Here is a 15,000-nt window from a genome sequence, read left to right on the forward strand (position 1 = left end):
CCGTCCGCCGTCGCCGTGGTTTCAAACTGACAGCTAATTTGTACTTCACAGATGGAAAGGAAAAGAAGAACAAGATGGAGGTGTGATCTAATTGCCAACGCTCCTTAGTGACAAACATGACAAAATGGGGGAGAAAAACTGCTGTCAGTTACGGCTGGAGAAAAAAGAGAGGGGGAAAAAAAAGACCACGTCTGTCTCAAACCGACAAGCTAGTTTTGCACTAGTGCCACCTAGTGGCGCTGCCCTAAGGTGCGATGTGTTACACTACGTTACATAGCGGAGGCACTGGGTCCTGGGTTCACCGGACGGCGAAGGTTAGCGTCTACATTCCTCACGGACCGACGGGGGAGGAGGGAGGCAGTGGCTTCACTGTGGGCGTGCGCGTCCGAGCGGCCAATCGCGGGCCGCGGGGGGCGGAGTCAGCCGCTCTGGATGTACTTCTTTATGGCGACGCAGCCGTGGCGGAACAGCGGGCAGGGCATGCCCTGCAGCAGGGTCCACGCGTTGGTGCTGGGGTCAAAGGTCTCCATGTTGCCTAGCGCCGGCCCCTCGCTGCTCACCACCCCGCCCGTGGCGTAGATCTTCCCGTCCAGGATCACCGCGCTGGGGAGGAGAGGAAGGATAAAGACCTTACATGCTGCTAGTCAGCACGGTGCTAGCTCTCTCCTGTAGCACCATATAGCCTTTAGCATCAGCGCTAGCTTTTCTGTAGCACCATGTAGCCTGTAGCACAGTGCTAGCTCTCTCCTGTAGTACTGTACAGAATGCAGCATTAGTGCTAGTTGTTCTGTAGCATTTTACAGCCTTATAGCATCAGCGCTGGCTTTATTCTGTAGTACGGTACTGCCTTATAGCATCAGCGCTAGCTCTCTCCTGTAGTACTGTGCAGTATCAGAACTAGCTCTCCTGTAGCATCAGTGCTGGTCTCTCTGCCCACTGAGTCGTCAGTGTCTCTTCACACCGCCCCTCCTCCCCTGCTCCTCACTGTTTCCTTAATCTGTCCCATCTCCCTCTGATGACTCTTATCAGTCTTTCTCGACGTCCCTAAAAACGTCCTCCACCTTCTCTCCCCCGTCACGTTCCCCGTTCTCCGTCTCCTGCTGGGCGCTCTGCTAATGACTCCGTCTCTCTCCCGAGGACGCGGCCCCCCCAGAGCCCCGGCCCAGTTCACTTATACCGCCAAACTCTCCCCTGTCCTCAAACACTCAGCCGCCAACGCCAGCCTACTATGCACAGTGCTCCATTTTTTAAAGCGAACTTTAAAGCGGTACATTTTCTCAGATTTACAGAGTTGTAGCTGGGCGCCAAAGCACTTGATAGAAAAAAAACTAATGTTTACTCCTCGGGCTGGATTTACAAAACAAAAAACAAAACCAAGAGCACCCACACACTGGCCCTTTTCAGATAAGATTGGACACTCCAGCTGTGCATTTGTATTATATTGATTATGCGTATTTAGTTTTTCATTCATCTTAATGCAAGAAAACATATAATCAGGTACAAACACATATTTAGGATTATTCTAAAGTCTGTTGTTAGAGGACAAGGTTATAGTAATGGTTGGGATCAGGAATAGGGCTGGGAGATGTACCACAACAATAATTAACGTAATAAGTGAACTGAGTGTGTAAACATAATCCTGTAGAACCTTCTAGGTATCTACTCCATGTGGTGGTCTGAGTCTGACCCGAGCTTCTGGCCAAGTCGCGCCCTGTCTCTTGTTCTCATTCTTTTAGCAGTATTCCAGGACCGAATGTGTACGGAGGCCCCACTACTTCAAGGCCCTGACCCCCAACTAACCAGGGGTGGGAGAGAGCAGGACCCTGGACACGGGGGCGGATGGAGTAGAGACCCTGAAGAGATAACCAGTGAGGGGGGGGGGGGGGGCAAGCTGTGTTCGAAGATGGGTGATTGCTACCATGGTGGGATGTAATTGGTGGATTCGTTCTATGGGAGGGGCCAATGTGTTGGCTTTTCTTGCCAATAAAGATGAATTTATCAGCAGGTTTCTTCAGAGTTCTCTTTGATTGCCTGGGAGACGCTCTCCCTGAAAGCTCATTGGTTAATAAATTGTCACCGGTTGGACCAGCTGTGGTCGTCTAATTCTTTGGGGTTCCCGAGTCTTTCTGGGCTGTTGGACACCACATCAGTTACACAGACATGAGTGCCTATCCATCTGAATGCAAAACTGACATTAAAATAAAATTTATTTTTTCCATTATTATTCTTTTGTATTTTGCTGCTTTTCCACTGAAAAACATTTTTCATCATGGGTTTCTTCAAAGAAATTTCTATTGTGGTTGTTGCATACATATAATTTCCTATCTAGCAGAATAAAAACATAACAATTATTTAAATATTTGCATTGTTTTCCATTTTTGGACATAAGACTATAGGCATATATTTTGTTTTTTTTATTTTTTGAAACACATTTCTATTCATTTATTTCACCATGGTTGTTAAATAAATGTGATTCCCCATCCATCAAAATGACATAAAGGCATTTTAAATTTTTTTGCAGTTTTTTCAGTATTTGGACATAAGACTATAGTCTTATTTATTTTGCTGTTTTTCCACAAATACATTTTTAATTTACTCAAAACATATTTCTACTCATTTATTTCACCATGGTTGTTAAATAAATTGGATTTCCCATTCATCTAAATCAGAAAATGCCATTTAAAGATTTTTCGCAGTTTATTCAATATTTGGATTTAAGATTATAATCTTATTTCCTATCTATTTAAAAGAAAAAATTACCTTTAAAAAAATATTTATTTTTCATTCATTTTTGGACATAAGTATTGGACATGTATTTAGCTTTTTTCACTGAAAGAGTTTTTCATCATAAATTCTAAAAACAGATTTCTATTTATTTATTTCAACCTGGTTGATATATAAACATAAATTCCTATTCATCTGAATTTAAAAAATGACATATTAAAATTTTGGGGGAATTTTTTTATTCATTTTTGGACATAAGACTATAGTCTTATGTATTTCGCTTTTCACACACACACACACACACACACACACACACACACACACACTCGGTCTGCTGTGGAGTGTAATAGGTTTGTAGTGTGTTTGTCTAGATAATCCCCAGGCTAGCCGTCAATTTCACTGAGTGAAAACTCCTCTCGGATGTGTGTGGCTAAGCATTGCACTTCGCAGATACATGTAGATTCAGTAAATCTGCGGTGCATTATTAAATCTGCTCTGAGATGGGGAGGCAGATGGAGCTAACAGCAGCCTGAAAGATTACTTGGTAAACACACCCCGCACAACTGCAGGAGAAAGAGGAGAAATAATTCAGCAATGCGGCCAGAAAACCTCACGCTCATACCAAACTATTAGAAGCACTTAGCCTGGAGCGGATTAAAAACTTTGGTTCAAAACAGATGGGCGTTTCATGAGCTTCTGGGATTTGAGTGATATTTCCGTTTACATAAGACGAGCTGACACTCCAGTTTCCTCTTTGTGCAGTCACACACAGGCAGACTCACAGAAGACTGCCATTATGGCTCTGAATGAGCAATACTACACTGATCCCAGAGCCCCATTCAACAAGCGGCGTAAAAAGAGCGGGAAAGGTGTGAGATATCAAGAGCTGCACTGTAAATGATGCTGCATTCATTTGAGAATCAAATCTGATAACACTTAGCTCGGGATCTGAAGTGGATTTTAAGCCGTAGAACATGTTCAACATTCTACATAATTTGGGTGAAAGTGGACCCAGAGGCACGTTTTGTGGCCTCGTCCCGCTGCGGGGACTGCAGCCAAAAATGTCCCAATTAGCCGGTAATCTGCATGTAACCGATCAGTCCTGAAATGGGATATCAAACCCCCTAGAAGGCCTGCCAAAGACCCTCTCCAGAGAGCTGATATTACATTCCTTTAGCGAAACAACCCAAGATTGCTGCTGTTTTCACTTTAGGCTACAAAAAATGTAGCCTATTTTTGCTTTAAATCCATCCCCCAAATTCTGTTTGGCAAGTTTTTTTTATTAGCTGCACAAAGCTAGTGTATAATCTACTGGATCCCACAGACAACCTGTCCCAAGCATTTAGTGTAGCGTATTAGCTACAGTAAATATGCTCATTCTGCTAATGCCGGTGCTACATTGAGTAACACAGCTAACGTTACTAACAGTGGCTAACCCTGCTAATGCTTCTAAAGGTGGTGCTACAGTGGCTAACACTGCTAATGCTTCTAAAGGTGGTGCTACAGTGGCTAACACTGCTATTGGTGCTAAAGGTGGTGCTACAGTGGCTAACACTGCTATTGGTGCTAACGGTGGTGCTACAGTGGCTAACAGTGCTAATGCTGCTAACGGTGGTGCTACAGCGGCTAACACTGCTAAAGCTGCTAACGGTGGTGCTACAGTGGCTAACAGTGCTTAACGCTAGCGGCACAGTGGCTCAGGTTGCTATCGCCCGCGCTACGGTACCTGCAGAACTGCCTGGAGTGGTTCATGTTGGGCCCGGCCTTGATGTTGCCCTTCTCGGGGTCGTAGATGGTGGTGGCTCGAGCGTAGGCTCCCCCGAGGATGAAGATGAATCCGTTCAGAGTGACCGCGGGAGCATACTTATTATCTGCACAGTGACGAGGGAAGAGGAACAAAAGCGCATAATAAAATAAGATTAGGGGGGAAAAAACAAAAAACAAAGGAATCGGTTCTAAATTTCCCTCACGTAGAAAATTTCATGATGGATGATGTGTCGTTTCTCCCGTTGTTTCGGGCAGAATGCAAAATCACAGCAATCTCCAGCCTGCTGTTGCACTTGGGCCTCAACAGGAAATTGAGAAAGCAACACATTTATTTTTCTGCTCATTTTCCAACTGTTTTTTTCTCTTTTTTTTAGAAAAAAAAAACAAAAACCAATGGCTGCTTTCAGCTAAACATATTGTTTCGGAAGAGATGTTGAAACGATGTTTACAACCGGGGGGGGGGTGGGTGGGCGTGGAGTGAATTCAGTGTTGTTCCTTTGGTACCTTTTCCGGTTCAATTTCCCGATCAGACAAAAACTTTTGCTGCAGAACACCACGCTTTGAAGAACAGAAGGAAAAAAAAAGAAAGAGAGACAGAAGACCAAAGGGAAGTATGGAGCCCCAGTCAGTCAGAATGAGTGAGCGGATCAGAGCCGCCCGTCCACGCTCCAGCAGAGCAAACAGCCGGGGTACGCAGGGCAAAGGGCCTGCCAGAGCCCCATTAGAGCGTCCACTACCACAGAGCGTCCGCTACCACAGAGCATCCGCTACCACAGAGCGTCCGCTATCACAGAGCGTCCGCTACCACAGAGCGTCCGCTACCACAGAGCGTCCGCTACCACAGAGCGTCCGCTACCACAGAGCGTCCGCTACCACAGAGCGTCCGCTACCACAGAGCGCCCGCTATCACAGAGCGTCCGCTACCACAGAGCGTCCGCTACCACAGAGCGCCCGCTACCACAGAGCGCCCGCTACCACAGAGCGTCCGCTACCACAGAGCGTCCGCTACCACAGAGCGCCCGCTACCACAGAGCGCCGCTACCACAGAGCGCCCGCTACCACAGAGCGCCCGCTACCACAGAGCGTCCGCTACCACAGAGCGTCCGCTACCACAGAGCGTCCGCTACCACAGAGCGTCCGCTATCACAGAGCGTCCGCTATCACAGAGCGTCCGCTACCACAGAGCGTCCGCTACACAATTCCGCTACCACAAGCGTCCGCTAATCACAGAGCGCCCCTCCACAGAGCGTCCGCTACACAGATCGCAATCTGCTACAGGCGTGCTGCTACACAGATGCGCCCTAAGTTGCTACACGGGTCGTTACAGTAGTACCGCTATTCACAGACGTCCGCTTATGTCTACAGAGGGTCGCTACAGAGCGCCGCTACCACAAGCGTCGCTACACAGAGCGTGCTACCACAAAAGCGTCTATCACAGAGCGTCCTATCACAGAGCGTCCCTATCACAGAGCGTCGCTACCGGAGCGCCCGCTACCAGAGCGCCCCTACCAGGCGTCCGCTACACAGAGCCGCTACACAGAGCGTCCGCTATCATTACATTACATTACATTAAGGCATTTAGCAGACGCTCTACCGAGCGACGTACAACAAGTGCATAGGTTCATGATGTAGAGCGCAAAAGAACACTAGAGTGAAGTAAGGATCGTGTGCCAAAGTGACCAATCGATCAGACTCCAACCCTGTAGAGTAAGCTTGTTCAGCAGCAAGAATCCTACAAGTACAAACTAGCACTGAATCACACCTAATCATACAAACAATCCTGCCAGATACACTAACATAATCAAATTATCCTAGCTAGGTACAATGAACTGAACTATAGGCTAGGGAGGGGTGGGGAGAGGTGCAGCCATGAAGAGATGAGTCTTCAGTCTGCGTTTGAAAGTGAAAGCTATCACAGAGCGTCCGCTACCACAGAGCGCCCGCTATCACAGAGCGTCCGCTACCACAGAGCGCCCGCTACCACAGAGCGTCCGCTACCACATTCTGTTTGGCAAGTTTTTTTATTAGCTGCACAAAGCTAGTGCATAATCCCAGGGACAAACCCGTCCCAAGCATTTAGTGTAGCATATTAGCTACACTAAATATGCTAATTCTGCTAAAGGTGGTGCTACAGTGGCTAACAGTGCTAATGTTACTAACGGTGGCTAACCCTGCTAATGCTGCTAATAGATAGAGCAGCTTCAGAGCAGCCGCACACGCCCCAGTCAGAGTGCGACGTCCGCAGGAGCTGCCGCCCGCTCAGTACCCCCCAGCTGGAGGGGTCTGCCCCTCTGTCACACAGAAACCATTTAGAGTGCCAGTGCCTGCTCAACACCGGGGGATTTACTGTGCTAACGTGCTGACGCTGAAATGCAGTCTATATGGGGGGGGGGAGGAGTTGGGCAGTGCCCTGTTTAAGCACCGGGGGCTTGGGAGAGATGGGACAGGCCCGTGAACATGAACCAGTCACTCCAAACTGGAAGAACAGACAGAATTAAAATGGCTGGAAGAAAACTGGTTAAATAAATATGGAATGGCGTCTATGCTGCGAGGAGACAGGAGCCCCCCCACCGGACGCGAGTGGGGGGGGCGGGGGGCGCTGTGCTGAGGTATTGTGATTCATAGCGGGCAGTAAGCGATATGGATTTAGCCGTATGTCCGAGCTAACAGCCCAGGGGAGATGCTGGACTGGGTGTGTGTAATGCACTGAGCCCAGATTTACAGCCCCGCCTCTTTTACAGGTTATAAAGCCTCGTCCTGATGAACTCTTGCGGCCGCTGAGGGGGGGCGGATCTGGGGCTCTGCTCTTGCTCTGTACGCGGCAGCGCCCCCACCCTCAGCCTGTTCCGCTGCGACCCCTGAGCGAATGCTCGGCTTGTTTTTATGGGGGGATTGGGGGGGTGGGGGGCCAGGTGGGTCACACGGGGTCAGGTAAGGCCACTTTACTGCAGTGGTAAATTTAATCTACAGCATTCTCTGCAAAAACAACTGGTTTGTTGTTTATTTCCTTGGGAACAGTAGAGCAAAGAGCAAAAGGTCACATACTTACACACACACACACACTCACACACACACTGGCAGGTTATTTAGGGGCATGGCTTTGCTGTTTTAAAAGCTTGTCATTGGTCCTAACAAATCAATACCTACGTTGCACCAGAGAACAGCTTCTTGCAAAGTGGCAGACAGCAATTCTCGCTGTCAAATCTCACAAAATTATAGATTAAATATCACAGATTTTTCAGTTCCATACACATGCACCAAAACATCCATCCATCATCCATTCATTATCTATACCTGCTTATCCTGGGCAGGGTCCATCCATTATCTATACCCGCTTATCCTGGCAGGGTCCATCCATTATACGCTTCTAGGTACCTCGCCTTTATCCTGGGCAGGGTTCAACTGCAGGGATAGCTTGGAGGCACAATCCCCAGCAGGTGCGTGACTGGAGAACGCAGCATGGGCAGGAATGCACCCAAACATACATAACATAAATATGCATACTGAACATGCACACATTTACACATATAAATACGTGGTATAACTTATGAGGAATTGAATGATCTTTTTCCTTACTCCATCCTCGTAATCATGAGATAAATGCATGATTTATGAGCACTGTGAATAATTAAATCAGCCTGCCATTGTCTAAATGGTGCCGTCTCATTAATAATGCCTCCTGTTCATAAAAAAGAAACAAATAGTCAGTCTTGTTAAGGAAAAAAGTCCCTTTAAGCCTCAAAATAAAAAATAAAAGTCAAGAATTGAAAGAGACTGCAGCAGTCTACTTAACTAGCCAATTCAAGAGTGGAACTGTTTTCCCCACACCACTAAAGACGGACTTAAAGCTCCACGATTGATTTCATACATAAATAATTGAGCTGCTTATTTTCATTTGGCCAGGCAGGGACATATTTTCCCATTTGAAAAATGGAACACAAAAGGAATCTGAAGCAGCCTGTGAATCTGAGCGGATCAGGAATAAATCAGTGAAATTGTCCTCCTGTTATTGGGGATTAGATGCCAGAGACTTAATTAAAATACAGTGGTAGCAGAGCGCACAGCCAGCATCGTTCTGCACACGCCAACGACAGTCTCAAAATGCCGGCAGGAGCCTTTCTGCATTCGCCCGTTTTCAGAGCTGGATCTCACACACCCGGCACATCCACCCCGCCCCCAAAAATCATCCTCTACTGAGGACGCCTCTCCCGTACCCCTGGGGTTCAGTGGGGGTTCTGGAGTGCCAGGCTTTGTACAGACGCTCCAATCAGCACTTTGGCCTGGGTGAGGGAACAGTTATTCCACCAATCAGCTGTCAGACACAATGCAGGTGTGATTAAGACCATTTTAATCGAGTCCTGCATGGTCCACGCCCTTAAAATAGCCCCGCCCCCTGCCACGCCCTCTTCTATGCTATACTCTGGACATGATTGGCATTTAGCATGTGCTATGAGTGTACAGTGCTACATGTGTATAGCGCGCTGTTCACTCTGCTTCGGCTAGCCACTGTTTAGCCCTTTACGGGATATACACGTGATCAGAACGTTGTTAACTGAACATTCTGATGCTGAAAGCAATGGAGTTCTAGAACACACTGACTCAGAATTCTGAAAAAAAAATAAAAACATTCCAGAAAACCTACTTTTCAAAGGGTTAATACACATGCCTGTATTTTACACTGCACAGCACGCCGGGCTGGGAGCTCACTGTGCAGGAGCACTGGTCCTCAGCTGATCCCTGCGGGTCAGAAACAGTTAAAGCAGGACTGACAGAACGAAACGGACTGAATCTGAGGGCTTTCGCATCGATCCCCGCCCCGCTGCACTGGCTGAGCGGGCCGTGGAGATGAGACGGGATTACCACGGCGACCGGGCACTCCAACCTGCAGAACACAGGCCGCCGGGGGTGAGTGTGGCTCAGCACAATCGTAAAATCGATGTGTACGGCGGGATATTAATCTGGAGCCGGGTGATTTGCGGGCAGTGCCCCTGTGTGGAGGGGCACCAGCAGCCTGTGGGCCTGAAAAGCCTGTGCCCTGTGCCCTGCTGTGCCACAGCTCCCACCCGCTGCCCCGCTGCCCTGCCAGGGGGGTAAGGGTGTACAGGGTCCGGCCCTTATCCCCAAAAAACCCAGCCCGTCACAGCGGCCTCCGCTCCGCTATCTCCCTCCACCGTCTCCCTGTGAAACACGCAGCGCCAGCATCTCAGACTCCATCTGCGCAGATACCGCCACGCGGGGCATCTCAGACTCCATCTGCGCAGATACCGCCGCGCGGGGCATCTCAGATTCCATCTGCGCAGATACCGCCAGGCGGGGCATCTCAGATTCCATCTGCGCAGATACCGCCGCGCGGGGCATCTCAGATTCCATCTGCGCAGATACCGCCACGCGGGGCATCTCAGATTCCATCTGCGCAGATACCGCCACGCGGGGCATCTCAGATTCCATCTGCGCAGATACCGCCACGCGGGGCACCTCAGACTCCATCTGCGCAGATACCGCCACGCGGGGCACCTCAGACTCCATCTGCGCAGATACCGCCAGGCCGGGGATCTCAGATTCCATCTGCGCAGATACCGCCACGCGGGGCACCTCAGACTCCATCTGCGCAGATACCGCCAGGCCAGGGATCTCAGATTCCATCTGCGCAGATACCGCCAGGCCGGGCATCTCAGATTCCATCTGCGCAGATACCGCCACGCGGGGCATCTCAGATTCCATCTGCGCAGATACCGCCACGCGGGGCATCTCATTCGCCGCGCGTACCGCCCGCGGTCCAACGAGTCAGATTCCGAACGCAATCAGTTTCCGTAGCGCTGAAATTGGCGATGGAAGAACGCAGCCAATCGGCAGCAGAGCTTTACTGGAGTCACAGGGGCTGGGCCCAGAGGAACACCAGCCAAAGACACACACACAGACTCAAAGAAAAAAGCCACAAGCACAGACACAAGCCAACGACACAAACAAAAAAGCCACAAGCACAGACACAGGTCAAAGATACAGATAATCCCTGGCTATGGTATTCAGGAAATCCTGTTAGCAAAAAACAAAAAACAAAAACAAAAACAACAGATAAAGATGCACCCATCTGATTGGCTGTGTGAGCCACTCATTAAATCATGTAAACAACCCCCTGTTCTAGCGGCCGGTTTGATAGCATCTTCAGAACAACAGAATATCGGTCAGCTGGGACCTCAGCAAACTACCCACCCGTCCGAAAAAAGGAAAATTGAAACAGTGTAGCTACAAAGTTCCCTTCAGTCGATTGTAAAATATAAAAGGGCTGTTGAAGACAAGCAGGCTTTTTAACGAGCAGCACAGTCTGTCCCCAAGGCCTGAGTGTGATGTGTGTGTGTGTGTGTATGCAGGTGAGTGTGTGTGTGTGTGTGTGTGTATGCAGGTGAGTGTGTGTGTGTGTGTGTGTGTATGCAGGTGAGTGTGTGTGTGTGTGTGTATGCAGGTGAGTGTGTGTGTGCGTGTGCGAGTATGCATGTGTTTTGTGAGTGAGTGTTTGTGAGCGTATACGTGTGTGTGTACAGGTGAGTGTGCGTGTGCATGCGCCTAGAGTCTCCTACACTGGAGCAGACACCCCCCCCCCCCCCGAGCCCACCGAGCAAACCACACACACACACACACGCTGCCTCTGCATCTGCACACACACACAAAACCAACTCCTGATCTGCAGCAGCACAGTGGCAAAAGAGAAATTCCAAAAATACATCCTGATAGCCAGCGAGAGTGGATGCAATACAAGGAAAACACCAGCCAGAGACATCCAACATCACATAACCCCACTGATACAAATAATCTACACTGAAAACCCACTACACAAGCCACTAAACCCCACTACACAACACAAAACTAAACCCCACTATACAACACTAATCCCCACTACATAACAATAACCCCACTACACAACTCTAAACCCCACTACATAACACTAAACCCCACTACACAAGACTAAACCCCACTACACAGCACTAAACCCAGCTACACAACTCTAAACCCCTGTGAACTGGCAGCTGTGCAGCACAGCGGTACAGGGACCCAGGCTTGTAAATGAGGAGTTGCTGGTTCACGTCCCAGCCGGTGCGGTGCGGTGCGGGGCACTGGCACTGCAACCTGGAGAGAGGCGCTTGGTCATAATTGCTTTAGCGCGAACACCCAGCTGTGCTAACGGGCTGAACCCCGCCGCGCTGGTCACTCGGCACCGCTAAGCAAATAAATCACAGAAAATTATAATTAGCATGCGGCTAAACAGCGCTAACTCGCGCGGGCCAGGCTGGGGGGGGGGGGAGACTTCCCAACACCTGCTCCCCTCCTCCAGCACTCCACACACTCTCCCAGGCAGTATTCGCCCCCCCACCCCCCCCCGAGTCTTTAGGATGGCTGGGATTATGCATCACGGACGCGGCGCACGCTAATTAGCATCGCATTTAAATATAGGGCTGCGCGGCGTTTTTATTGCAAGTGGCTCCCCAGATCAGCTTCACAACAACACCTGTGGTTATTGCTTTTTTAATAATTTAAAACGTTTCATTATTACCTTTTCTGCTAAATGATCATTTACATCACACAACACTCAGCACATTTCCATCAGCAAGATGTGTGGTGTGTGCGTGAATGAGTGTGTGTGTGTGTTGGTGTTTGTGTGTGTGTGTGAGTGTGTATGTGTCTGCGTGTGTATGTGCGTACGTGTGTGTGAGTGTGTGTGTGGCTTCGTGTGGTGTGGTCAGAGGTGTGTGTGGGTGAGTGGTAGGTCTCATGCGCATGTGTGATGGTGTGTGAGCCTAGACTAGTGTGTGTGTGTGTGTGAGAGAGAGAGAGAGAGGCTTAGATGTGGTGTGTGTGTGTGAGAGAGAGAGACTCTCAGAAGTAAGTGAGTGTGTGTGTGTGAGAGAGAGAGAGAGAGAGAGAGGCTCTCAGAAGTGTGTGTGTGCGTGTGTGTGTGAGAGAGAGAGAGAGAGAGAGGCTCTCAGAAGTGTGTGTGTGCGTGTGTGTGTGTGTGAGAGAGAGAGAGAGGCTCTCAGAAGGGTGTGTGTGTGTGTGTGTGTGAGAGACAATCTCAGAGGTGAGCGCGGTTCTCAGGACGTACCTATCATGGGCGACTCGATGAAGCTCCAGGTGTTGGTCTGCGGGACGTAGGACTGCAGGACCCCGGCGGACCGGCCCGCCTCGTTCACCCCCCCGAACACGTACACCTTCCCGCCACACACGGTGGCGGCCGCGGAGTGCACCGGCTTGGGCAGCGGAGACACCGTCTCCCATTGGTTGGTGATGGTGTCGTACCTGGAACACAGCGGTCGCCACGGAAACATCACATCTAAGGGCCTGACTCACCCGGACATTTAGCCCGGGCTACAAAAACATCTCACGCCAATGACCAATGACAAGTCACGATACTCGTTTTGCACCAATCACGAGTCGTGCTATTGGTTTTGCGCGTGCTAAAATGATTTTGCACATGCTGAAGGTGTCAGTACATCAAGCCCTTAGTCGTTCTGGCTGAAGAGTGCAATATGCACTGTGCATACACCTCAAAATCAGTGACAAACTGTGTAACTCACTGATTTAATTAAAACCATTAATTAAAAACAAGAGCGTGCCCTAATTAAAATTAAGATCATACGGTTTTTTTTTTCTTATGATAAGGTACGGTGCGTAGAGACGTCTTAATGTACAAACGTTGTCCAAATATAGCCGACAGCAGTTCTCCTTTTTATGCACATTTAAAAATGCGTCCCCAGACACTTCTGTTATTCATTCATGCAACCCATGTTTGTTTTATTATCAGACAAAGACGTACAGAATTTATCATAAATGCTGATGTAACTTCTGTACGGTAAATGCCACAGAAATATAAACACACACATGTGGAGCCTTTGTTAGCATAATTAACTGACTGCTGCTTTTCCTGGCCCAGAAAAGCTAACGACACACATATGTGTGTGTGTGTGTGTGTGTGGTTGTGTGTTTTGTGAGCTGTGGTGTGTCAGGGAGTGTTGTGTGTGGTGTGTGTGGTGTGTGTGTGTGTGTGTGTGAGTGTGTGTGTGTGTGTGTGTGTGTGTGTGTGTGAGCGTGTGTGTGTACAGGGTTAGAGTTGTATCTGTATTATAGGCTGCAGCCTGTGGGTGTGGATCAGAGAGACAGGGGTCCTGTGTGTGTGTGTGTGTGTGTGTGTGTGTGTGTGTGTGTGTGTGTGTGTGTGTGTGTGTGTGTGTGTGTGTGTGAGTGTGTGTGTACAGGGTTAGAGTTGTATCTGTATTATAGGCTGCAGCCTGTGGGTTTGGATCAGAGCAGCTCCTGTAGACAGGGCTCCTGTGAGTATGTGTGTGTGTGTGTGTGTGAGTGTGTGTGTGTGAGTGTGTGTGTGTGTGTGTGTGTGTGTGTGTGTGTAGAGGGTTAGAGTTGTATCTGTATTATAGGCTGCAGCCTGTGGGTGTGGATCAGAGAGACAGGGCTCCTGTGTGTTTCCTGTGCTACAGGCTCCTCCGCTTTCATGTCCAGTGGTTTGCAGAGACACTCCCTCCAGAGGGGGGTGCAGGGTGTGAATAATGCACACAGAACAGCCCTGTCTGCCCAAAATAAGCCCCCTCCCCTCGGGCCCCAAACCCTCCCTGCTGAAGAGGGAGTATTGATTCTGCTGATGCAGTTATCACCAGCTACAGATCACTCAATCGGACGAGGAACACACCGGCCAGCTCATACAGAGAACTACAGGTACACACCGCGCAGGTGTGTGAGCTACAGGTACACACTGCGCAGGTGTGTGAGCTACTGGTACACACTGCGCAGGTGTGTGAGCTACAGGTACACACTGTGCAGGTGTGTGAGCTACAGGTACACACTGCTCAGGTGTGTGAGCTACAGGACCACACTGCTTAGGTATGTGAGCTACAGGTACACACTGCGCAGGTGTGTAGTACAGGAGAACACACTGCCAGGTGTGTGTTAGTTTCAGTACACACTGCGCAGGTGTGCGAGCTACAGGTACACACTGCGCAGGTGTGCGAGCTACAGGTACACACTGCGCAGGTGTGCGAGCTACAGGTACACACTGCGCAGGTGTGTGAGCTACAGGTACACACTGCGCAGGTGTGCGAGCTACAGGTACACACTGCGCAGGTGTGTGAGCTACAGGTACACACTGCGCAGGTGTGTGAGCTACAGGTACACACTGTGCAGGTGTGTGAGCTACAGGTACACACTGCGCAGGTGTGTGAGTTACAGGTACACACTGCGCAGGTGTGTGAGCTACAGGTACACACTGCTCAGGTGTGTGAGCTACAGGTCCACACTGCGCAGGTGTGTGAGCTACAGGTACACACTGTTCAGGTGTGTGAGCTACAGGTACACACCGTGCAGGTGTGTGAGCTACAGGTACATGCTGCGCAGGTGTGTGAGCTACAGGACCACACTGCTCAGGTGTGTGAGCTATAGGTACACACTGCTTAGGTATGTGAGCTACAGATACACACTCAGGTAACAGTGTGCAAGGTTTGTTTCAGG

At 49.5% G+C, this 15,000-nt stretch overlaps 1 protein-coding gene across 2 annotated transcripts in view; it reads right to left on the bottom strand.

Annotated features, from left to right (window-relative positions):
- Window positions 1–15,000, bottom strand: part of LOC135257711 (kelch-like protein 29) — a 191,024-nt gene that overhangs the window by 937 nt on the left and 175,087 nt on the right. For both annotated transcript variants that reach the window (XM_064340753.1, XM_064340752.1), the window contains exons 11-13: window positions 12,587–12,780; window positions 4,451–4,595; window positions 1–603 (exon numbers count right to left, since the gene is read on the bottom strand). The exon at window positions 1–603 is cut by the window's left edge and continues 937 nt beyond it. In XM_064340753.1, coding sequence (XP_064196823.1) covers window positions 420–603; window positions 4,451–4,595; window positions 12,587–12,780 — 523 coding nt within the window. In that variant the 3' untranslated portion in view covers window positions 1–419. The remainder of the gene's footprint in view (window positions 604–4,450; window positions 4,596–12,586; window positions 12,781–15,000) is intronic.

This window comes from Anguilla rostrata, chromosome 6 (genome assembly GCF_018555375.3).
Source record: "Anguilla rostrata isolate EN2019 chromosome 6, ASM1855537v3, whole genome shotgun sequence".
NCBI lineage: Eukaryota > Metazoa > Chordata > Actinopteri > Anguilliformes > Anguillidae > Anguilla > Anguilla rostrata.